At 50.7% G+C, this 25255-nt stretch overlaps 1 protein-coding gene across 1 annotated transcript in view; it reads left to right on the top strand.

Annotated features, from left to right (window-relative positions):
* The first annotated feature begins 4406 nt into the window (after positions 1 to 4406).
* The window catches only part of SNX19 (sorting nexin 19), a 48641-nt gene continuing 27792 nt past the window's right edge, over positions 4407 to 25255 (top strand). Inside the window, exons 1-8 of the mRNA XM_065417197.1 lie at positions 4407 to 6059; positions 7303 to 7441; positions 8728 to 8828; positions 9378 to 9497; positions 12034 to 12164; positions 15969 to 16065; positions 16917 to 17067; positions 21209 to 21338. Of these exons, the coding sequence (XP_065273269.1) occupies positions 4407 to 6059; positions 7303 to 7441; positions 8728 to 8828; positions 9378 to 9497; positions 12034 to 12164; positions 15969 to 16065; positions 16917 to 17067; positions 21209 to 21338 (2522 nt within the window). The remainder of the gene's footprint in view (positions 6060 to 7302; positions 7442 to 8727; positions 8829 to 9377; positions 9498 to 12033; positions 12165 to 15968; positions 16066 to 16916; positions 17068 to 21208; positions 21339 to 25255) is intronic.

Raw genomic sequence — 25255 nt, 5'->3', positions numbered from 1 at the left:
TGTCTTCTCAGAGACCACAGGGCCCGACGGGGGATTTGGCCATCCTCTGGGGGATATAGTTGCCTTTTTGATCTGTCATGTTTTCTGACCTTTGCTTTCAGTCTGATGCCCCCCTCAGAAAGCACAGGTGGGGGCTAAGACAAGCAGGGTTCCACATCATATCACGTAGCACATTCTACTTGGGGTTACTCAGGAAACCCACTTGGGCAGGCTGCTGCAAGCTTGGCACAGCATAAGCACTTCACGCTGCTCCGTGCGCCACCTGGGCTGCCTATCTGTGCCTAACTGCCAGGGCCGGCTCCAGGCACCAGCAAAACAAGCAGGTGCTTGGGGCAGCACATTTCTAGGGGCGGCATTCTGGCGCCGGCCATCATAGGCGCCGACTCCGGGCATGGGGAAAAAGTGCCCCCGCCGCCCCAGCTCGCCGCCCCAGCTCGCCTCCGCTCTGCCGCCGCCTGCTCCCCTGAGCGCGCTGCCACTTCGCTTCTCCCCCCTCCCTCCCAGGCTTGCCGGACGCAAAACAGCGCTTGGGGGAGGCGGTGGGTCTGGGGATTTGGGGAAGGGGTTCGGAAGGGGTGGAGTTGGAGCAGGGCTGGGGGGCACGAAAAAAAAAGGGGGGACAGCCAAAAAAATTTTTGCTTGGGGCGGCAAAAATCCTAGAGCCGGCCCTGCTAGCTGCCATCACAGGGGTGGGTTTTAGTCTGCTGGTGAGGTCAAGCCATCCTGAGCACTGAATAAATGAGGATATGACATGGTCAGGATCTCTCTCTCACCCCCTATTCACCCTCACAATAACTAAGCTCACTCAAGTCACCTTTGCTAATCGCTCAGACTCTGCACTGCTGTCCTGAGGCCCTGCGTTCTGCTCTCAGCTGTGGAGCTCCACCATTCTCCTCGTGCACAGAAACCCCCAGCAGACCAGGGATCCAGTCAGGCTTCCCCCTGGCCAGCTGTAGCTGCTGGTGCCTGTCTGCAGCATGCTAGAGCCATGCCTGAGCTAACTGGCCTCTGATGAACACGTCAGGCCTGCTGTGCAGCCTGGCTCATCGCTTACAGCTGTGCAAGGCAGGGGAGAATCAAGTTTTTTGCCCTGCTGTGGCAACTTGTATCTAGGACTCCCTTGTTCCTCTCCAAAGTGGGTAGGGGGTGCAGAGCTGTGGGGCTCTGTGTACTGCAGGGAACATGCTGTACAACAGTGGTTCTCAACCAGGGGCCTGGGGGCAACGAGCAGGTTTCAGGAGGTCCACCAAACAGGGCCAGCATTAGACTTGCTGGGACCCAGGGCAGAAAGCCAAAGCCCAAGCCCGAGCAACTTAGCTTCATAGAGCCCCCTGTAGAGTGGGGCCCCTGGCAATTGCCCTGCTTGCTACCCCCTAATGCTGGCCTTGGCTTTTATATGCAGAAAAACAGCTTTTGTGGCACAGGTGGGCTGTGGAATTTTTATAGCATGTTGTGGGGGCTCAGAAAGGGAAAAGGTTGAGAACCCCTGCCGTCTAGCACTCCTTACACTTGCTGGGGAAAGCTACAACCCTGCTCTAGGACCTGCTTTATTAAAGGCCTAACCCCTCAGGCTTGAGAGCCCAAAGCAGCTAACAGCAGTGTGGCTGTTCCTATCTGGAGCCCTGCTAGCACAAGTGTGTCCATCCCATATTGGGAGGCTTGCTCCCAGCTGCAGTGTAGACACACCCACAGGGAGCCTGTGGGAGAGGGAGGCACTGACCCCAGAGGAAGTATGGGGTAGTGGTTAGAGTGCTAATCTAGACTCAGGAGATCTTGGTTTCATTCCCTGCTCTGCTACAGACTTTCTGTGTGACCTTGGGCAAGTCACCTAAGCCCAGAGCCTCAAAGATACTTAGGCTCCTAAATACCAGGTACAATAGAAATGGGAATTAAGCACCTAAATACTTTCAAGGATCTGGGCCTTAGTCTCTCTGTGCTACAGGAATGGGGGCAATATAAGTACCTAAGGCTATGTAAGAACCTAAATGCACATCAAGTTGTTCCTGATTAACTCCATGTGTGGATCTTTTATGCCAGAATAAGTGGAGAGGATTAAGCTAAACAGGAACACTGCGCTCTTATTCCGGAGTAAGAGTGTCCACACATGGAGTAAATCAGGAATAACTCCATGTGAAGTCAGGCCCTAAGACAGGTAGATCTCCTGAGTCACAGCCCAGTATCTTTAACCACAGGATCAAGTGAGAGGCAAGGGCTGTAAGGTAGAGATGGTCTATTTTTCTATTTTCTCAGTCGTTGAGCACTTAACAAGTGATACCTAAAAATGATAACTGCTAATGAAGCTTGGTTGTTTAATACTAGAGTCGGGATCACACTGTAAAGCAGGGGTCGGCAACGTTCGGCACGCGGCTCGCCAGGGTAAGCACCCTAGAGGGCCAGGTCAGTTTATTTACCTGCTGACGCGGCAGGTTCGGCCGATCGCGGCCCCCACTCGCCGTGGTTCGCCGTCCCGGGCCAATGGGGGTGGCGGGAAGCCACGGCCAGCACATCCTTGGCCCGCACCGCTTCCCGCCGCCCCCATTGGCCCAGGACGGCGAACCGCGGCGAGTGGGGGCAGCGATCGGCCGAACCTGCTGCGTCAGCAGGTAAATAAACTGGCCCGGCCCGCTAGGGTGCTTACCCTGGCGAGCCGCGTGCCGAACGTTGCCGACCCCTGCTGTAAAGTTTGGACCTCACCTGGATCCAAATCTGAATTTCCCAAAGCTCAGCGGTGCTTGGTTCTGATGCTCTGATTCAAGCGGATTACAGAGACCAGATCTGCTTCCAGTTATGAGCTTTCCTGGGGAATGTCGGATTGGGAAATCCCATTCACTCATCTCCATGTCAGTCAGGTTTCACTGTAATTACCTGAGTCAGCCATGATAGTTACGTGGTTAGGTAATTGTAGCCAGATGCTTTTGTAACACTGCATTTCTAACATCTCGTTCCCGCCTTGCTGATCCAGGATGCAAGTTCTCAGGAGCACCCAGCCTCTTCCATGATGGTATAAAATCAGAAAGAGAGCAATCTCATGTTCAGAATAAGGGACTGTGAGCTAGGGAACACCTAGGTTCTATTACCGACTCTTTATGGGAAGTCACTTCACTGTGCCTCAGTTTCCCCATCTGCCAGCAGGCAGCAGGGAGGTGAGGTGTAATTCACTAATGCACTTCAGGCTGTAACTTGAAACCACTGGAATGGGTTTCTGGGTTGCAGGTGGGCTTGGTTTGAGAGAGATCCGGTAGGGGAATGGGAATTGAAACAAGGGGTGCTTGGGAGGTTTGTGGCCAGCGCTGGCTGGGAGTAGGGTGACCAGACAGCAAGTGAGACAAAATCAGGATGGGGGTGGGGGGTAATAGGAGCCTATATAAGAAAAAGACCCCAAAATCGGGACTGTCCCTATAAAATCGGGACATCTGGTCACCCTAGTTGGGAGGGCAGATACTGCTCTAGCTACTTTAGTGTTTGTGGGATTTTTACACCACGTGGGCTCGTGTCTTTCCTTTGGCTGCCCCAGATGTTACACTGTTGATTATTATTTGCTAGTAAAAGCCACCTCAAGTCCCCAGGATGTGCTAGTGGCTGCATGAGCAGAGACCATGTTTTGAACTGCCGCAGTATTTTCTGTGCTGCTGCTTCCCTTTCACTAGATGGCACTGAGAAAAGCCTCTCTGTGCTGCTTTGGGCCTTTCCCTTTCCCCTTTCGCTCGCATCTCCTTGGCAGAGGCAGATCCGGCAGCTCTCAGACAACAGCCCTGAGCCACCAGCCCCAGGTCCATTTCCTGGCAGGAGAGGGGCCAGCAGCAGGCAGGGGAGCAGCTGCTGAGCCAGCCACAGATGCCAAGCAGAGCTGGGAGAGAGCGAAGGAGCCAAGCACCAGCAATGCCTGGCAATGCAGCACTCAGACAAACCCGTGACGTATTCCAGCGAGCACCCAGTTAAGGCCCTGTGGGTGGCAGCACGATTTGAGAGCCCACTGGCTTGGCAGGGGGGTTATAGGGCAAGTTGGGGTGCAGATGTGGGGGGAGGAGAGGCGAGGGTCGCTCTGCCCCTGTGATCTGAAAAGCAGGAAGCTTTTCACCCAGCTGTAGTTTTTAAAGCAACTCATGTCGTTCCAGGAGCCAGTGGTTTTAAAGGGGGCTGGTTGGCCTGGCTGGTTTGGTCTTACCTGGGGCTGTGACAGAGAGAGAGGCAAAGGTGCCTTTGCAAAGCGCCTCCTCGCTTGTAATCCGTGGCTCTGTGGGGCTGTCTGGGTGCTGGGGTTTGGCAGTCAGCAGAGAGTAGTTTGCGTTTGCCTCTCCTGTGTCCCAGCTGGTTGGATGTGATGTTTACAAGGTGCTGATCTGCCTGGGCTGGGGAAATAGGCTTTCAGACTTGCAAGCCCAGCACCAAGCTCCCTGGTTCTTTCGATGGAAAACCAGAGGATGCTAAAGACGCAGGAGTCCTGCGCTAGCCTAGGCAGCGGGCTGAGCGACCTGGTAGGGAACAGGAAGCTGATGGTTTTGGGGGCCCTGTTAGCCTGGTTATTAGTCGTCCACTTGCTGGTTAATGTCTGGCTGCTTTGCCTCCTCTCCGGCTTGCTGGCAGTGTTGGGGGGATGGCTGGGGTCCCAGGCCGTCATCGGCACCCGCAGCCGGCTCCACTTGGAACGGTTTGTCCTGCTGGAGAGCTGCCCGCAGAGCCCCGAGGCGGAGAGGCAGCTGGACGAGGAGATTGACCGCATGATCCAGAAGATCATCCGGGACTTTGTATCCTCGTGGTACCGGACGGTCAGCAGTGAGCAGGGCTTTGAGGATGAGGTGAGGAAGGCCATGACAGGCCTGGCCCTAGAGCTCAAAAGGAGGATGGCACTGGTGGACAAGCAAGCCTTGACCCATAAGATTCTCTTGCTTTGTGGTTGCCACCTGCAAAGCTACATGAAAGCAAGGGAGAGCATGGAGACTGCAAGGAGCCCGGCAGGACCAACTCAGCTGGCAGACCAGCTCTGGCGAGCGTACAGCGAGCTCTCTGCCCCGCACCCAGCCGTCCAGAGCCCAGCCATGGAAGTGAACTATGCCCGAAGCATTGTGGACCTGTTGCTCCGGGTGATGGTGCCCAAGCCTCACCTGGAAACTAGGACTGGGCGCTTTGTGGTGGTGGAGCTGATCACCTGCAATGTTCTTCTGCCTATGATCAAGAAGATGTCTGATCCTGACTGGATCAACCTGTTGCTAATTGGGATTTTCTCCAAGATGGGCAGCAAAGGGGTGAGACGGGGAAAGGGGGAGGAGCCTCCGTTGTCCGCCTCCCCCTGCCAGCCCACAGTGCCGAATTCTTTGCCACTGAAAGTTGTGGCACCATCTCTAAGGCCTTCAGAGCTCCCCAGTTACGATGTGGTGGACAGTCTGGAGTGCAACCCCCAGGAAGCGGAAGAGGGGAAGGATGTGACGAGCGGAGAGCCTGGTGCTGATGTTGACGGTAGGAAAGCCGGGAGCACGCCCGTGCACTACCCCCATCCAGATACTCTGGGCTCCCTCTTCCTGTGTGAGGACTCAGAGCTGGAGTCCCCTATGTCTGACCTCGGCAAGGACTCTGATTCCGTGGTGCTCTTGTCCACGGAGGAATTCCTCACTGACACATTCCAGGATTCCTTTGGGGTGCTGGAGGGGCCGAACGGCCTGGACCAAGAGGACGGTGTGGTTGCCAAGGATGGGTATCTGGAGGAGAACACCGCCTCTAGCTCTGAAACGAGCGTCCTCCCCTCTGCGCTGGGCCAGTGCCCTGACATACAAATCGACCCCGCGGTGGAGAAGGAAGAAAGCTTGGCCTCTGTCACCACCCTGCTGGCCGATCCAGAGAAGCCTTTCTCGAGGCGACCGTCCTTTCTGGAGAACCCAGCGAAGAGTCCCCTGGACCCCAGCCAGCCGCCTCTCCCACTTTACTCCTCCCATACCTTCAGCTTTGAGCCGCTCAGTAGCCCTGACAGCCCAGTCATCATCCAGAACCTGCGGATAACCGGAACCATCACTGCCCGGGAACACAGCGGGACAGGGTTCCATCCCTACACACTCTACACCGTCAAGGTGATACAGTCACTCCTCTGTTCTTGTTGGAGGGGGGGCATTGCAGGAAGGCCAATGCTCTGGAAGAGAGGATCAGCAAGCTGTTTTAGGCCAAGCTAATTGCCCCCTCCGCTGAGAGCTTTGCCCATAGCAGGGCAGGTTGATTTAAATCTGTGATTTCAATGACCAAGTGGAAAACCTTGATTCGAAATCCTCAGTTTCAATCAACTTTTCCATTTGTACTTCAGTTCTTTTCTAAAGAAAGATGTATTCTCCTTGGCTGAGATGATCATAAAAATCATGTTGATTTACAACTAAAGAGAGCCTTCACATGAGATTTGGTACCTAGGAAGGTACACTATAACTAGCTATATTTATTTAAGCAACTGTATAGCTTAATATTTTCAGACTTTTATTAATTGTACATTTTTTTTTTTTTTAGTATGGAAGAAAATGGTGAATGATCTATTGCAGGGGTAGGAAACCTATGGCACGCGTGCCGAAGGTGGCACGCGAACTGATTTTCAATGTTACTCTCACTGCCCGGGTCCTGGTCACTGGTCTGGGGAACTCTGCATTTTAATTTAATTGAAGCTTCTTAAACATTTTAAAAACCTTATTTACTTTACATACAACAATAGTTTAGTTATATATTATAGACTTATAGAAAGAGACCTTCTAAAAACGTTAAAATATATTACTGGCACTCGAAACCTTAAATTAGAGTGAATAAATGAAGACTCAGCACACCAGTTCTGAAAGGTTGCCGACCCCTGATCTATTGCTTATTTACCACTATTGTGCCATATTTATTAAGCTTCACCTCACAGGGTAGATGGGTTTTCCCCCGATTCTTTCTTTTTATAGAAAAGCAGCCTTTAACTCAAAGGTTTTGATAGAGGCTCATGGATTCAGCATATTTATTGTTTGTTCAAATGTTTTAAGAGATTATAATAAGTTTAGGCCTTAACATATTTTGTATTAAATTCAGATTTCATTTTAAATAGGTTTATTTTTAAAAACAAAAAATGTATTCGAATTTTAAATAACAAAAATCAAATCCCATTTAAATTATTAAAAAAAAAAAAATCCTCCACTTTTATCCACCCCGGGGGGTAGTGTGGGCCCAGTGGTTAGAGCGAGAGATTGAGAGTGGGGATTCCTGGGTCCCATCCCCTGGCCCAGGGAGGGATCTTTGTCCCTGAGGTGTGTCTGGTCTCCACAAGTTAACGACTGACTAATGGCCTGCCCTCTTTCCCCGCAGTATGAGACTGCGCTGGAGAGTGAGAACGCCAACAGCCTCCAGCAAGTGGCCTACCACACGGTGAACCGGCGCTATCGCGAGTTCCTGAACCTGCAGACCAGGCTGGAGGAGAAACCCGAGCTGCGGAAATTCGTTAAAAGTCAGCACTCAAGCTGGTTCCCTGTAAAAGCCCTAGCTGCCTTCCCCACCTCCCTGCCCCTCCTTGCCACCTCTGCAAGGCACTGCTTGGCTAAATATAATGGGTGCCCCATTGAGAAGGCCCGGTGAGCGTCCATAGGCCAGCATACGGTGGGTTACCAGGAGGCTAGGATGACCTCAGTATACCCCCTGCCTCTCTCTGAACTTCATCTGAGTTCCCAAGTGCCCCCTTCTGGCCACAGTGAGATATATCCTGCCCCCCACCTCCCCCAATGCATATCAGCCATTCTCCCTGCTGTAGGAGCCTCTGCAGCACTGCCCAGTCCATCCTCTTCCTGATATCCCTGCCTGCTGTGCACTGTGATGCACAACAGCAGAGAGGGGTGTGGGTCAGCCAGCAACACTGGGCTAGCTCCCCCGGGATGGGAACGGGGCTCTCAGAGTGGTGGGCGGGAGCTGGTCACCCCATCCTGATTGCTGATGGGTGGGTGCTTCAAGGAGCATCACTGTAGGTTCCAGGAGCAAGCCCTGTGGTAGAGGTGACCAACATGCAGCGCAAGCACCAAATATGGCTCAACTGAGTGTAGCTCGTGGCTTCCCTAATCCAAATCACTGCAGGGGTTAACTGCTGGGGGACTCAAACGACAAGCAATTCCCGTTCCTCTGCCAAGCTAGTTAGAAGAGAGGACGCCGGGGAGGAGTGTCCATGTCTGGTAACTGGTGCACATCAAAGTGCAGAGCAGGGCTGGCTGCTAGATTCCTCCTAAGGTCTTAACATAGCCCTTGCTGCAGCCCAGGTTAGGATGTCCCTTTCCTAACATAATGGGGGGCCCTTGACTAAGCAGTGGAGAGCTGGTCAGACAACAGAATTTCCATACCATAGGAGCCTCTGGTTTTGAGAATTATTTTCATTCTGATTTTGGAATGAAAAGTCGGGGTTTTGAAATCTCCAGCACACTGGAAAGTCCATTGTTTGGATAATGTTGAAACATTGTAATATAACAACTTATTACAGATAATAAATTCTCTCGGGTTGTCTATTATCTCTTAACCAACACCTCCAGTCCTTTGGCATTGCAGAGTCCTGTGTCTTTAAAGACTTGGGATGAAAGCTCTGTATATATTTGAGGCCAGATCATTTCACCCTAGTTCATGCAGAGCATTAACGTACTCTGCCATTGGCCTATGGGTGTAGTAAGTTACTCCTCAGCATGAGTCGGGATTTAACCCTTTATTAACATTACTGATGCGTCTTATTTTTACTTATGCATGTGTTTTGTTTTGAAGATGTCAAAGGTCCAAAGAAACTTTTTCCTGATCTTCCGTTCGGAAACATGGACAGTGACAAGGTGGAAGCCAGAAAAAGTCTCCTGGAATCGTTCTTGAAGGTGAGATGTTCTCTCAGGTCCCTATCATTAAACAGACTCAGCCGCCTCTCTCTTCCTTATGACTGTGATCTGTTTGGGCAGGATCCATCTGTGTGACTGAACAGAGCAGAGTAGTGATGGACTGGTTAGAGCAGGGGACTGGGCTTTTATCCTGGCTTTGCCACATGTGTATGTGACCTTGGGCAAGTCAAACGTTCAGAAATGGCCTCTAATTTTTTTGGGGGGAGGGTGGAGGGAGGGAGGAGGCAAGAAGAGAAGCCTTGGTCTGCTTTTTTCCCCCTACTGACTCCAAATCATCCATACAAGGCATGACTTTGCCCTCTTGCATTTTATGGAGGAGGGAAGAAATTCAGGGTGGATAGCTCAACAAATACCCTGTCGGAGGGTGGGAGAATTTTCCCTGGGGAGTGGTGGTCGTGCAGTCTCTTGGACCATCTGGAGACTATAGCATAAAAGACAATCTGGTACTGATCACCAGGAGAGATGGACAACAGGCTTTACCAGGACTCATCTGTCTCTGAGGACCCAACCCTGTGTTTTCCTTTGCAGCAACTGTGCAGCATTCCCGAGATTGCCAATAGTGAGCAGGTGCAGGAGTTCCTCGCCCTGAACACGGACGCCAGGATCGCGTTTGTCAAGAAACCCTTCGTGGTCTCCAGAATAGACAAGGTACCTTCATGCCCCTGTGTAGCTGCCATCTGCTGAGCTCCATTTGTGTGAATGCTCTCATCCTAACGCATTAAAATACTTTCTCCTCCTAGGCTTTTGTCTGCCTGTTGTTATTTATTAGCATCTAGAGGCCCCAGCTGAGCTCTGGGACCCCACTGTGCTAGGTGCTGTACATACCCCTGGTTGGAGACAGTCCCTGCCCCAGAGAGCTTGCAATCTGCATGGCCACAGAAGTGGAGAAATGAAGTATTCTAATCCCCCTGTCACAGCGGGGGAAACCAAGGCATAGAAATATCGAATGACTTGCCTAGGGAATCTGGGTCACTGGAGTCACAGTCACGTGCTTTAACCATAAGACCACCCTTGCTTGCTTTGTGCAAATGGCGTCTGTGACCCAAATTGCTACCCTTCCCATCAAAAGCATAGGACTTTGTAGGTAACAGAAGGGGAAAGAAGAGGAGACAGAGGGATGGTTCATTCGTTTCAATGACCACTTTTCCCACCCCATCTTGCAAGTGCCCAGCTCAGTTGATGAGCTCAAGTGTTGGTGATTCAGAAAGGTACTAACTCTTATGTGCCTGGTGCACCTTTGGGTACTCTTCCCCAGATCTCCTCCTGGATTGTGAGCTCTCTGAACAAATCTCCTGAGTGGTAACATGTGTTACCTGATCTCAGGTTATAGGAGGGGTGTAAGATACCTACAACCTACACATTGTGTTTTTCCTAGGAAACCTTGCTGCATAGATATTTTAATAATTAGATAAAGATGCATAGTCTAGTAGTTAGAATTGGGGATTGGTACTCATGGGTTACTGTATTTACATCAGCTGGCCAATCAGCTGATTGTTAATGGGCAGTTTTTTATTTATTTATTTATTTAATGAGAGCAATACAAAGTTTTCAAACCTGTCCTTTACAGATCGGTTTCTGCTTGGACACCTGGGTGCACGACTGCTTGTTAAAACCACTTGGGTTAAAGCTTAGCTGAATGCCTGGATGCGCGGTGTATTTGGCTCTGAATGAATGAGAGTGATGCTTTTTATAGCTTTCCCTTTTTCGTTCTTCCAGTTTCCAGAGTGCTGAAATATACACAGCCCAGCGCAACAGCCATCCCCCCAAACAGGGTCCTGCCCCTCCTCCCTCTGCAACAGTCACACTGAAAGTTCCCTTGATTTATCCAAAGTCTCAATTTTCCAAATTTACTCTGTCCCCTGTGATGTTCACACAATCCAGGCTGTCCTGCCCTTGTTCAGACAGCGTCCCTGCATTGAAGATATTACAGTCTAATTTAAACACACTTGACATGCTGGCCAACACTTCCTCTCGTGGTGCACCTGGTGCCCATAAACAAAATCAAAGTGAAATCAGTCTCTCTTCCTTTTGCTGTTGCATTAAAATTCTACCACGTGCCTCTCCCAGATGGAATCTTGCCAGAGCAGTAGCTGCTCCCATGCCCTGAACACCCCAAGCGAGGGCTCTATCCACAGATGGATCACTTTCAGCGCCTGCCACTCCACTGAACCCCCGGCAGCTCCAGTAGGGGCACTTTAAGAAGTGTCCTTTACAAGCATATGAGCAGTTCAGACGGTTTAACAGGCCTCCATCTAAAATGTTACCTGGAGAGGCCCTGTGACTCTCAGGTTACGTCTACCCTGCGGTCAGAGGCGTGACTGCAGCGCATGTAGGCATCCCTGAGCTAACTTTGATTTAGCTAGCTCGAATAATGATTGCTAGCAGCAGCACGGACTGTACAAGCCCACCCAGCACCTGGGTACGTACTTGCCACGGCTTCACTGCTATTGTTATTCCAGCTAGCTAGATCAACCCTAGCGTTGAGTCTGTCTCCACAAGCTGTGATCACCCGCCTGCGATTGCAGTGTAGGCCTGGTCTAAAGGGGAGCGCCTGTCAGCCATGGGAGCTGGAGAGACTGAAGCTAAGTGAAGGTTTGAGCTGCCCATCAGTTCTTGTCCGTTTCTCTGGGCATCTTGGCTACCCCTTTGCCCCTAATAGCAAGAGATAGCTCAGTGGTTTGAGCATTGACCTGCTAAACCTCGGGTTGTAAGTTCAATCCTTGAGGGGGCCATTTAGGGATCTGGGACCAAAAAAAAAAAAATCTGTCAGGGATGGTACTTGGTCCTGTTGTGAAGGCAGGGGACTGGACTCAGATGACCTTTCAAGGTCCTTTCTAGTTCTATGAGATCGGTATGTCTCCATATTAAAAAAAAAAAAAAGCTGTTAAGGGGCATTATGGGCCCATGCCTTGTCCCACTGGCTTCCCCAATAAACTCCCGTTGACTCTGCTGACAGCAGGACCTGACCCTAAAGGAGCATGGATGACATTTTTTGGTGCAGCACTGAGCTCTTTTAATCCCAAAGTGAAGGTTGTTCTGGCCGTGCCACATTCTTCTTCCTCCTTAGTAGCGGTCGATAGACAGTTACCGGCTGAGTTGGAAGCCAGAGGACACCTCTTTCTGGAACATGTTATCTTCCTCTTTCACAAGGAGCTAACCACCTTGCTTTTCCCACCCCTGGCAGATTGTGCTCAATGCCATTGTGGACACTTTGAAGACGGCGTTTCCCAGGTCGGAACCTCAGAGCCCAACGGAAGAGCTCAGCGAGGCAGAGGTGGATGGGAAATCCCAGACGGATGGGAAGAAGGCTAATAAGTAAGGACTCTTTTTTCAGGTTATGCGCAGCATGTTGACAGTATCAGTGGGCTGAACATAGGATAGTGCTTCAAGGCAGCGCCAAATACCAGGCTTGAAGTTGGGTGCTTTGAAATGGTGAGTAATATGCAGCCGTCCTACCTTGTGCTGTGACTCCATTACATTTTACAAATTAAGCAGGGTCAACTTGGGTCAGTATGTGAAGAGGAGACCCCAAGGGGAACACTCAGATATTCCAGGAATTGGTGCTGGCTGATGATAGGTGGCACTCTTCCCATGGGATCCGCACTGAAACATTGTATTTTGTGCTGTTGGAGGTGCAGTGCATTGGAGGACATGCTTATGTTATTGAAGGATTGCATTATAATCTTTAAAGATTGCACAAGCTGTACCAGTGAAATGTGGCTTCCTCTGGGGTGGAGCGCAGCTGATGTTTAAACAGCAATTGTGGCAACCATCCACAATACTTTGGGACACAATCCCAAATCCAGCTGAAACTGCAAGGGAGTTTGGGGGAGGAAGAATGTAATTTCAATACCTGAGTTTTGATTTGGTCCAGACTTGGGGGTTAACCCCCACTCCCCTTACCAAAAGTTCCACAAGCTCTTTGCGGTGGCCAGTGGAATGGCCAGTGAATGCTGGAGTGTTTATCCTGTGGCATAAGCCGAGGATACTGCATGTACTTTGCTACATAAGTGTTTACTATCTGCTGTTGCTAAAGTCAACAGAAGCTGCTGGTCAACTTGGTTGGAATGCATGTGTGTGTATACATATGTATTTTCCCGAAAGGGGATGTTTTGCTTCAAAAAGTTGCTCCGAACAGTTTTTTTTTTAAAATCAGATTTGGGGCAATCTTGGCTGCAAAGAACATTCCTTAGCAATAAACAGACTTTTTAATTGATCCAAAAAGCAAACAGCCCTTCCAGATCCTTCAGACCTTTCTGTGTCTGCACATTTAATAGTTGGGTTACACAATCCTACTTAGGGCGTTTGATAGCAAAAGGTTTTATGAACATATGTTATGTTACTGTATATGCTTGTGTATAAGTGACTACCGCTCACTGAACAGAAATCTCTATTTAAAAAAGAAATATTGACCGGTATAGGAGGGCCTGTGTGTGTGTGTTAGCCAGTGGATAAGAGAAGAGCTATGCACATGGATATATATGGCGGGAATTCCATTCTATTTATTGTATTGTTAATCATAGAAATCTGGGGCTGGAAGGGACCTCGAGAAGTCATCAAGTCCAGCCCCCTGCTGTGGCAGGACCAAGTAACCCTAGACCAACAACCTCCCTTGGAAGCCTATTCCAGAGCTTAACTACCCTTATTGTTAGACAGTTTTTCCTAATATCTAACCTAAATCTCCCTTGCTGCAGATTAAGTCCATTCTTCTTGTCTTGCCTTCAGAGAACAATTGATCACCATCCTCTTTATAACAGCCCTTAACACATTGGAAGCCTGTTATCAGGTCCCCTCTCAGTCTTCTTTCCTCAAGACTAAAGCATGCTCAGTTCTTTTAACTTTCCTCATAGGTCAGGTTTTCTAAACCTTTTATCGTTCGTGTTGCTCTTCTCTGGACTCTTTCCAATTTGTCCACATCTTTCCTAAATTGTGGTGCCCACAAGTTGACACAGTACTCCTGCTGGAGCCTCACGAGTGCCAAGTAGAAAGGGACAATTACCTCCAGTGTCTTACGTACAACACACCCCAAAATTATATTGGTCTTTTTTTTTTTTTTTGGCAACTGCATCACTTTGTTGGCTTATATTCAGTTCATGATCCACCATAACCCCTAATTCCTTTTCAGCACTACTATTGCCTAGCCTCATTTTGTAGTTTTACATTTGATTTTTCATCCTTCCTAAGTGTAAAACTTTGCACTAGTCTTTATTGAATTTCATCTTGTTGGATTCAGAGAAATTCTCCAATTTGTCATTCTAATCCTGCCCTCCAAAATGCTTGTAATCCCTCCCAGCTTGGTGTCATCTGCACATTTTATAAGCATCATCTCCACTCCGTTATCCAAGTCATGGTGGTTGATTAGGGCACCCAGAGCTTTGAATTGGCATGTTGAGTTCTTTTTATTATTATTTTAAATCTGAATTAGAAAAATGGTAACCAGTGTATAAGAAGTGGGCACATACGTGTATACGGGGGGGAAGGATAGCTCAGTGGTTTGAGCATTGGCCTGCTAAACCCAGGGTTGTGAGTTCAATCCTTGAGGGGGTAATTTAGGGATCTGGGGCAAAAATCTGTCTGGGGATTGGTCCTGCTTTGAGCAGCGGGTTGGACTAGATGACCTCCTGAGGTCCCTTCCAACCCTGATATTCTATGTATCTAGAACCACAACCACAGTAATATAAGGCTGCAATGGACCTTAACAGGTTATCTAGTCCATGCTCCCCATGCAAAGGCAAGATTAAGGCAACCCTAGACCGTGTGTGTGTGTGTGTGTGTGTGTGTGTATGTATGTATGTATGTATATATATATGGTAGCCAGAGCCGCACTGTCACTGTTGTGCAATATCCTGTCAGTGCTTCCCTGGGCCCAAAGCACCAGCCAGGGCTGCAGTCTCCTCAGGAGGTGGGCGAGGCAGCATGGTGCTTGCAGGGCCCATGGCTATCACTGACTCCTGCATGCTGTGCTCTCCCTGAAATATCCCTGTTCTGGGTCAGAAATTCCAGCCGCAGAAGCTGAGCTCCTCCATCAATATCTAAGGCACCCCCGTCCCAAACACTTGGCATGGGGAAATAGAGGCATAGAGAAGCGAAGTGAGTTGCCCAATGTTGCACGTAGGTCAATGGAATTGCTGGGAATAGAGCCCAGGAGCCCTGGCTGCTGCTGTTAACCACTAGACCATGACTGTGTTGCAGACACCTGGAGTGTGTATTCTGGGTACCCACGTGGTCTGTAAGCCCTTATGGAGACTCCCTTTGCAGGACCCCCCCTTTTATAGCATGATACAAGCGCTTCTTTGACAGGGCTTATCGTGGCATGTACAGGGCCATTCACGGTATGTATCCGATGCTGCTATACATTCAAAAATTGCATAGGACCTTTGGAAATTATACCTACCGAGTGGTTTGCCTAGGGCCACTGGGGGTTACAGGCAAGGCCGGCCCTAGACCAAATGGCGCCCCAGGCGAGGAGCATCTTTGGCGCCCCCCTCTCTCCCATTTGTTACCTTATTTTTTTATTGCATTTGTAATTCATTCATTTTTCACTAACCTCCTAGAATGTTCTGGACCTTGGTAGAATCTCGTGGAACCTTCCAGACTTTCTGAGAACGACATTTCCCAGAATGTTGTCAGCCATGTGAACACGGTTCACAATATCGCAGCTGGGCTCTTACTTCACTTCACTCCGTTCTTATACCTCACTGACTGACTTGCGACGTCCTACCCAGCGAGGGCCTGGCTGACAACATTCTAGAAGGTTTGAGGAAAATACAGTTCTCAGAAAGTCTGGAAGGTTCCACGAGATTCTACAAAGGTCCAGAATGTTCTAGGAGGCTAGTGAAAAATGAATCTGCATACAGAATGCCTGAAACATGTCACTTCAAATGTTCTACTTTCCCTTTTGTCACTAACAACAAAAACAGCACCCCAAGCCCAGTGCCTCCCAAGCTTGGCACCCCAGGCAGTCGCCTGCCCCTTTATCTGGCCCTGGTTACAGGACAGCTCAGAGCTGGTTTCCTTTCACAGCAGGGTGGCTTTCTGTGTTCTTAGCTGAAGCTTTAGCAACTCCTCACATCAGATTAAGGACAAGGCATTAAACTCCGCTCTGTCTCTCTTCCCCAGGACCAGGCTGAGGTTCCCGTCCAGTAAAATTGCTCCAGTGCTGAGCGTGGCCGAAGCACATGAGAGGATCCTGTACGGCCTGAGGGAGGGCAGCACTGTGAGTGCGGATCCTGCCGAGGATGCTGGTCAGGTGGCCAGGACCATGGGTCTTTGGGAGACTGTTTGATGGCTGAACTGGAAAAATCTAGGTGTACAAGGGATGTGGTGCAGTGGGGACCCCATGTAGCGTATTCACTGCTTGCTGCTGCTGGACACAGTCACCAGTGCAACGAGTTTGGTTGTCTGAGCCAACATGAAGCTAGTTGCATGGTTAGTTCAAGAGAGGCCCAGTGCCTAGCAGGATTCTTGCCAGCCAAGCAGGAAGAGCATTCACAGAGCTATTGGGGAGACCAGGGCTGCAGTAGTAAAGGGGGGCTGCAGGTGAGGAAAGGCCTTGGTGGCAGGAACCATCTCTTTGTTGTATCTTTGTGCAGCGCCTAGTACACAGGGCCCTGGCCTCTGGGCACTACCGCAGTCCAAATAATAAATGGGCAGAGCTGGTTGGGGTAGGAGGGTTGTTGGAGATGAAGGCAGGTGAGTTGGGCATCTAGGGCTGGAATAACAAAGGGTGTTGCAAGACAAGAATGAGCTGCATTGGCACAGCTGGGGCATGGTTCTGGAGCCCAGAAGCAGGAACTGGTGTTGCAGGTTGAAATAGAAAATGAATGGCAGCAACAGTGACTCCCTGTGACCTAATTTTTATGCTTGCGGAGCTAATGGACAAGCCAGTGTTCCCTGATGGGAGCCACTGGATTCAGCAGGGCTACGCAGGGTGGAAGCCGGGAGAGGCTATGGTTCAGGGCAGTGGCTAGTTGTTCGTATGATGCAGAGTAGTTGGATGGGATGGGTTGCCAGTTATAGCCACCTGCTTCCCAGTGCTGTGGCCCTGACACATGGCTGTTTCCTCAGGTCTCTGACGCCTTGTCCCTGGCTGGGATGGAGTCCTTCATTCAGAAGCAGGAGAAGTTGCTGGAGGCGACGTCCAGCGAGGCCCCGGAAACTGAGGGGTCAGGCCCCACGCACGTTCCGCAGCAGACGGTGCGCCAGAAGGATGACCCTGGTAAGCTCCTGCCTGCCAATGCCCCTCCACCCCACCCCATCACTTGGCTTTTATGTTACATGCCTCCCTCATCTTCGTCAGTCTGCTTATCTCATAAGGCCTTTGGGGTCTCCTTGCCTGTCATGCTTTTGGCACTCTGATTAATGATTGAAACAACCAGACCTCTCTGGTGCCATGCTGGGAAGCAGCTGTGTGCTGGATTGTCGTTGGAAGCAAAGGGAAGAATCAGAGCCATGTGGGTACGGAGTGCATGGCTCAGTCATCTCTTTGACGCTGTCCTGTGGCAAGAGAGCAAGGGCTCTCTCAAAACTCCTCACTTGCTCCAAGCTACTTAGATGTAACCTCTTTGGGTTTCTGAGCATGTCCAGCACCCATCACAATGGGGCCCCACTCCCAGGTTGAGGTCTCCAGGCACCACTGCGATACCAGTGATAATTAATAGCTAGTGGCCAACAGTCTGCAAACCAATGAAAACAAACACTGCTCCACCCAGCATAGAACAGGCTTGGGGAATTTGCTACCCAGGAGCTGGAGAGAGAAAGCCATTGCATGGTATGAAAAGGGCCTGAACAGTCTTGCACACAGTAATATTTTTAGTTGTACATGCTGAAAGGGAGTGATCCAGTCTCACGCTTTGTCCCGCCACCATGCCCAGCACTGTCTCGTTTGCCTTTCTCTAAAATAACCTGTTGGAGGTACGGTGCAGGAGCCGATGGCTCACTTGTTCGTATATCTACATCTCTTTTACACCCCGTCTGCAATAAAAAATCTGAATGACTCTCAACATTAGCACCACAATGATCTTTATGAGGCCGCACCCTTGAAAATTCCCACCTGGGCAGATACATGCTGCTGCTCTGCATGACAGAACGTATCCAAGAGAAAGTAACAAAGGCAGTTTGCAGAGAACAGGGTTGTCTAATACTTTGGGAGTATGAGTCTGGACTCCCGTTTGCTTGGTTTTTCCCTGATGGACCCTGGGCAAGTTATTCCACCTGTGTGGCCCTTGTTCCCTGTTTTCCAGGCAACCAGGGAGGGAATAACACTTCTGTACCCTACAGGTTGAGATGTGAAAAATGTTTATGGAGAGCTTGGAGTTCCTCTGCTGAACGTTACTATAGAGATGCATTTCCTAGAAGCTGGAGAGGGAGACATTTAATACATTTTAGTTTCAATATTGCATTAAAAAAAAACCTCCATTAAAAGAACATTAAAGTTGCAAAGTCAAGAACTCAAAAGTTAGGAAACGCCAGAATTAAGGTTGCCTGTGCAGCTGTCATTCAGTCCCCTTGCGTTTATGTGATATAATACACAGTCTTTCAGAGGTTTGTAACTTGGCCAAATTTGGATGGCTTTAATGGGACCAGCAAAAGGCACATCTGTGACACTAGGGTGATCTCTGCCAAATTTCAAGTCACTGCTCCAAGCATGGGGACACTAGAGCGTCTCAACAAAACAGTTGCAAGAATATTTTTAACATGGGCAAAACAATGTATTTTTCCCTAGTCTGTTCTTGGATGCGGCTGAACTGTTTAAGCTGAAACTTTCCAAAAAAGTTCATCTTGAGGCAGATACCCAGCCTGGAAGATTACAAACCAAATGGTTAAAGTCTGGTTAAGTTATAATCAACTGCAAACACGGTCTCATAATAGGAAGTGTGGGGCATCCTTATGTATAGGTAGCGGTGCCTGCCCTGCCTCTAATGAATGTGACTACATAGCGCCGCAGGGCTGTCAGGTCTGAGGTCACTGGTCTGTACAGAACAAGTGAGACGCGAAGGAGTCGTGTTTAGCTGAACTCTCATGGAAGTCTTGCGTAAATGATGCTGACTTATCTGAGCCATCACCAGACCTGGAAGCAGTGAAGGGACGGAATGGTCTGGGAGGAGAAGGGGAATGTCTGCGAAATGGCTTGCCAAGGACAACCAGAGTAGATATTTGTTGAGTAAGTGACCTGTCAGAAGAGGGGGGCGCAGTGAGGTTGGCCAGCCAGTGACCTAGGGTTGGGGGAATGGACGTGAAGGGAGTAAACAAGGTTAATTCATGATCATCTGTCCTGTAGTGCTGCCTTGGTTTTTGCGCGTGGTGACAGCCTGCTTTGGCCCTTCTAGAGCAAATCCAAGCCCCAGAGGAATGTAATGCATGAGAGGAAATGATTCCCAGAAGGACCAGGCGGCCAAATGTGAGCCGCCGATCTTACTAGACGGTCATGTGAAAACAATTAGCGTCCAGTCTGATGGGAGCAAGGGGTCAGCTCACTGACAGCAAGGAATGAAAGCAAAACCCCTGTCCGCTCTCCTTTTGTGCAGTAACTTGAGCACGAGCAGGAGCAGGAGGACTCTGAAAGGTGCTCCAGCTTCAGGAGAGGATGAAGGGTCTGTGACTGGGACAGTGAGGGGAACAGGAGATCAGCACATGGAACCTGTGCTTCAGTTTGGCCACCCGTAATATGGGGAAAGTAAAGCCTCCCACCTGTGTCGCGTACCCTGAGATCTAGGGGTGCGAAAGTTCTCTAGACGGGCTAACTGCAATTAAGATCTGAAGCTTGCACAATTTGGTTAGAGAGTCCAAGGACCCTGAGGAACAGACCCAGTTACCCTGTCGAGGTCTGACAGTGGCACCTCCCTGCTGATGTGTTGGTGTTTTGAACCGTTCCATTCTGTGCTGGGATACTGTCGATGCTGGGACCAGAGCCTGCCACAAGATGGCAGCCCAGCAATGCTAACCAGAAAGCCAAACCACCCGGAAACCTCAGGTTGGGAGCAGTGAGGGGCATGCCTGGGAAAAGCCCAGCTCCCTCCCCCTACACCCACCTTCTCTCCACACTCAATCAGTCCAAACTCTAGTTGCTGAAATTGGCTTCCTCCCCACCTGTTCCAACCATGCTGCCATCCCTGAACTCCCCCCATTGATTCCTCCCTCTTACCTGTAACCCCCACCAGTACCCACCCGGTGGTATCCCCCGCCTACGTCTTTGTTCTCGTTTCCTCTCCTGATCCCCATACCTCTCCTTCTGCCTCCTTTCCCCATTCTCGTCTTCATGCTTTTTTTTTGTCCTATTGGCTGTCTCCGAGTCTGAGATCCTTCCAATCCCTCCTTCAGCACCCACCCCTCCAAGCAATCTCTTCTCCTCATCCCAGGTTCCCTCCTCTGGAAACCTCTGCCCCATGTCTTGTCTCCCCTTTGATCTTGTCTTATTCTGCTTGCAAGCTCTTTGCAGGGTCCGTGTCTCCTCTGCGTTTGTAAAGCACCATGTCCGCTTAGGGGCTGTATGGAGACGGGCAATGAGGGCACCGACTGGGAGCCTTAATCCTATCATACGTTCGTGTTCTGCTACTCTCCTCACTGGGGATGCCCAGCCACTTAGCCAACGCCTCCTCACACTCGGACTGGGAATGCGTGACTAAGGAATTGGCCATATGCACCATACGATGTGGCTTTATTTGTCACCAGGTCTTTCCTACAAACCACACCGATTGTGCCAGGTGCTATACCCCTGTATTGTAAATGACACCCCCAACCCCACACCCGCAGTTGGGGGTGCAGTCAGTGGGGCAGCGAGTGACAGCAGCTGGAGATCTGGTCTACTCTGTATTATCCTATCCTATCCTATGTCCTAGAGCTGGAAGGGACCTTGAAAGGTCATCGAGTCCAGCCCCCTGCCTTCACTAGCAGGACCAAGTACCAATTTTGCCCCAGATCCCTAGGTGGCCCCCTCAAGGATTGAACTCACAACCCTGGGTTTAGCAGGCCAATGCTCAAACCACTGAGCTATCCCTCCCCCCAAGGAGAAGGGGGCTGTTTGGGGTTGGATTGGAGGTGAGAGAGGCCAAGGGGTGTTTTGGAAGGCAGGTGCTGCAGAGGAGAGCGCACTTGTGTCCGGGCTGGAGTTGGGACTAAATGCAGATGTCAGGGGAACTGGCTGTGGGTGGGGGTGTTGTGGCATGTCCCTAGGCAAGGAGCAGCATTTTGCATGTGCCGGAGTCTAGAGAGCTGGTAATTGGGGTCCTGTAAGGAAGGGAATCTGTGCCTCAGGAGTGCAGTGTTCCTGCTGTGACTGCAGAGCCGTGGTCTCACTCTGATGCAGCAAGCGACGTGGGGGTGAGCCAGCTTTCTCACATGCCCCCCCTACCTCCCGGCAGGTTCTGAGACGCCCCTGGCAGACATGGCTCTGGACCTGCTGCATCTGCTGCTGATGGATCGCTGGAGCTGGCTCTGCACTGAGAACATGCAGAAGGTGCTGCACCTGCTCTTTGGGTCCCTGATCCAAAGGTAAGATCTCTGCAGCACTCCACATCCCCAGGGAGGAGAGAGCTGAGCCGGTCTCCGTTGGCACATGCAGCCCTGGGTCGTTTCCCTTTAGAGACAGGAAGGACTGATCCATAGCACCAGGTGCCCGGCTCTTGGAGTGGGAGGTTTTGTCCCTGGCGGGAAGGGCAGCATGTCCAGTGAAGGCTGCTTCCTGGCTCTCCAGTGGGTGCTCTCAAAGGGTCATGGATCCATTTGGGTTGGTAAGAGCAGCAGCCACCCCAGTAGGAATACGAGGGAAGTTAGGTTAGTGGAGGATAGTCGCTACTAATCTCCCCAAGCATTAATGAATTTAGACTTCCAATACCCCAGGGAAGTAGGACTCCCAGCCTCCACTGACACGGGCTCCCTCTCAGTAAGGGGCAGGTCACAGCTGTGCCTTGTCTGATGTTCCAAAAAGGAATGCACGCACTGTCCCTGAGCAGGGTGTGTTTGTAAACCTCCCTCCTGCAATGCCACGTGTGCGTGGCTGGTTCGGGATGTGCCAAACCTTCCCTAGTCTGGCTGGCTCAGAGCCCCGTCCTTGGCTGGCGTATGCATTGAGCGAGCGCTCACTTTTCTTGTGCAGTGGTAACAGCTTGGCTGGACCTGCCGCATGTCCTGCAACCTTGTGTCCTTAAAAACATGGCTCCTGCTGTGTGAGCTGGGAAAAAGGGGGTCATTTGCTTGGCTATTAGCTTGGTTATATGGAGTGTCTCTTCTCGTACCATCTCCCTTTCCCAGGAGGGATGCCTAGGGCCAAATCCTCAGCTGATGTCAATCAGTTAACGCAGCTGCACTGATTTACACCAGCTGAGGATCTGGTCTTTGGAGGTAAACGGCAAAGCTTTTCTAAAGAGCCAAAGCTCAGAGCCCGGAAGCATTTCCTCTCATGCAACAGCTGATCCCCAAGGACCGCATCAGGGGAGTTTGTCAAAGCCCTTTCAAGCTGGGGATTCTAGCAGCCACTAGAAAGTTGGCTCCTTTTGGGGGAAAGGGGAGAAATGCTACAGCTTCTCCACAGTCGGCTTTTCTAGCTGAGCAATGTGCTGGAACCTGATCCCTGTGTGTGTGAGCACAGAGGCACCGGGTCCTGACACTGCACGTTATCACCTCCTACTACGCTGCGTCCCAGTTACCCAGGGAGCCTGCAGCGCCGACTCCTTTTCTACTAGAGAAGTGTTCACACTCTAAGCACCTGACTGGCTCTGTGACTCGTGCCTAAACTGGGGATCTCTGAAAATATCCCGAGCAGAGCTGTGTTAGGAAGGCTGGGTGTGCAGCCCCTCCATGCAGTCTGTGTTAGAGATTCGGGGTCAGACAAACCTAATGTCTCCATGGGCCTTTGCCTAGTGCCAGGGACCTGTTTTAGTGCCCAGATCAGAGTGTTCTGCGATGTTTTCCCCTGGAAATAGACCTAAAGCAGAGCTTCCAGTCCAGTACTCAGCACCCTTGAATTGTAGGGTGAGGAAGGAGGTTTTTGAGTTAGAACCCACGGAGCCGAACCCCCACCCTCTGCAGTTTGTGTCTGGATCAGATCCAAAACTGGAAGGGGCCTATACTTCCAATCCATGTCTGATGCGACCCAGAAGGCTGGGGTCAGGGGGGTTGTTTTGCAAGGTCAGCTGATCTGTTACCAGGATACTGGTGCTATCGATTAATTGCTCGGACTTCTCTCTCCTTTGCTGTTCTGGTTGACGTAATGGGCATCACGAGCAATAGGATGGGGTTTGGGCCTCTCAGCACCATTCAGCTCCGGTGTGGGATGAGAGCTGGGGTAGAGTCAGAGAAGGCGCATGGATGTTCTGCTCTGGGAGGTCAGCGCTGGTGTTTCTGCGGGAGCAGCGCAAGTTGCTTGGTGGCTCTGACTGTGACGGAGCGCTACGGTGGGAATCTCCATTTCTCTGTGTTCTTGGCATTGCTACCTGCCGCACAGCTGAGAGCAGCCTGTGTTTGCCTCGGGGTACGTCTCTCCTGCGGACAGTAGTGTGATATGCCCAGGTATACCTGCATTAGCTCTCATCTAGCTAGCATAGCTCAAAATAGTGGTGAAGACGTGGCATGGCGCAGACCCTGGCATGGGCTGTACAAGCCCGCTCAGAAACCTGGGCATGGACTGGTATTGCTGATCCGCATCGGTGTCCATGCGGTTGCATCTTCACTGCTATTTTTATCCACGTTCGCTAGAGTGAAGCTAGGGTGGGTATGCAGACACGAGCTGCATCGCTCAATTGCAGTGTAGATGTACCCTCGTTAGAGGAGTGATAAGAACAGGTGCTAGCCACGCCCACTCAGTGTGGCACTCTGTCCCCCTCTAGTGGTGGCTGGGCCACATATAGAGCTTTGGCTAACCAATGTGGGTCTTGCTTCCACATCTCTCGGGCCGTAGAAGCTCAGGGTTTAAGACCCAGGTTGGGTCCCTGATGACGATGATTCAGGAGCTTTGCGTTACACAGACTCGGGTTGGAGGCATTTCGCCTAACTTGATTGAACAGGTCAAACCTAAATACAGCCGCAGCCCTGGCACCCTGACTCTGGTGCCGACTGCTGCTGGGTAGCCCTAAGAGGGAGGAGAAGATGTTAGATGCTGTTTCTGTGGCATGGACTATTCGATCCTTGGCAGCCCCTTTCTCTGCTAGTGTAGACCAAGCACAGGAATAGCCTTAGCAAATTAATGCTCCATCTAGTCTGGCATCCTGTTTCCAACAGTGGCCAGTATGAGCTACTCGAGAGGAAGGTGCAAGTACCTTTTTTTAGGCAGTTATGGAATAACCTGTCCATTGGGGGGGGGGGAGGGATATCTTCCTTCCTGACCCCTATTAGTTGGATTATGCCCTGAAGCATGAAGGTTTATATAGAGTCAGATGTACAGCCTGTTGTGCTGCTTCTGATGCCCCCAGAGGGTTCCTTTCCTGCTTCACAAGATTCCCCATTGGGGTCTTAGCGCTTGAGAGGGTGTTGGCGGGCGCTGCTGCTTCAGAACTGCCTCCCACTGCTGTACACTCCTCTTACAGCTCTTGTATGGCGAGGAACATGCTGTTCCTGGTGTCTTGATGCAAATACCCACATGGGCATTCCAGCTTCTCTCCAGCAAGTACCAGAATTCCTCCTTTGCAGAAGCTGTGCAGCTGAATGATCCAGATGCAACGGGCCAGATCCCCCTGCCTGGTGCAATAGTATTGAAATCAGTGGAATTGCACTAGGGATGCCTTTGCCCCCCTCTTTACACCCACATTCTTCCATCCTTTGGTGACTTGCAGCGGTTTCTCATTCCTCCCCGGTTCCCTCTCTCTCTCTCGGTCTGTTCCCTGGCACCAATTGCCATAGCATCCTCCAGTTTACACCTGAAATTACAACAAGTGTCCTCTGCCAGATGCTGTTGCTAACTAGTAACGAGTCCCCTCCTTCCCCCCACTGAAATATCCCACCCCACCCTTCTTTCCCTCCTCTCCCTGGCTGGAATAGTTGCAGCTGGAGCCAGGGGCTATAAATCTCCCCTGATTGTCAGTTTCATGGCAACAGGAGGCTGGAGGAGAAAAGCTGGATGACCGAAAAAGGTATTGTTAAGTAAAAGGGAGCACAGGCGTGCATGTCTGCAGCGGTGCCGAGCACATCCAATTGTGTAACATGGAGTGGTCCTTTTTTGGAGCCGCAGGGAGAAGCGGGGTGGGGGTGGGGGGCAGCTGGGAGTTGAGACGACCCCGAGCCAAGAAAAGATTCCAGTTTGTACAGCCCTCTCTGCTCGCTCAGCTTGCGTCTGTAAACAAACCCTCAGCCCCTCTCCGAATCCGTGCCCCTCATTTATTAAACTGTCTCTTTCCTCCCTTGGGTCAGCAAAAAATGTTCCTAGCCCTAGGGGAGGAAACAGGGCTGTGGTCCTCCCTGTCTGAGTGAATTCAGAG

This window comes from Emys orbicularis, chromosome 15, assembly GCF_028017835.1.
Source record: "Emys orbicularis isolate rEmyOrb1 chromosome 15, rEmyOrb1.hap1, whole genome shotgun sequence".
Taxonomy (NCBI): Eukaryota; Metazoa; Chordata; order Testudines; family Emydidae; genus Emys; species Emys orbicularis.
The sequence above is the reverse complement of the archived record's forward strand: the minus strand, read 5'-3'. Positions and strand labels throughout refer to the sequence as shown.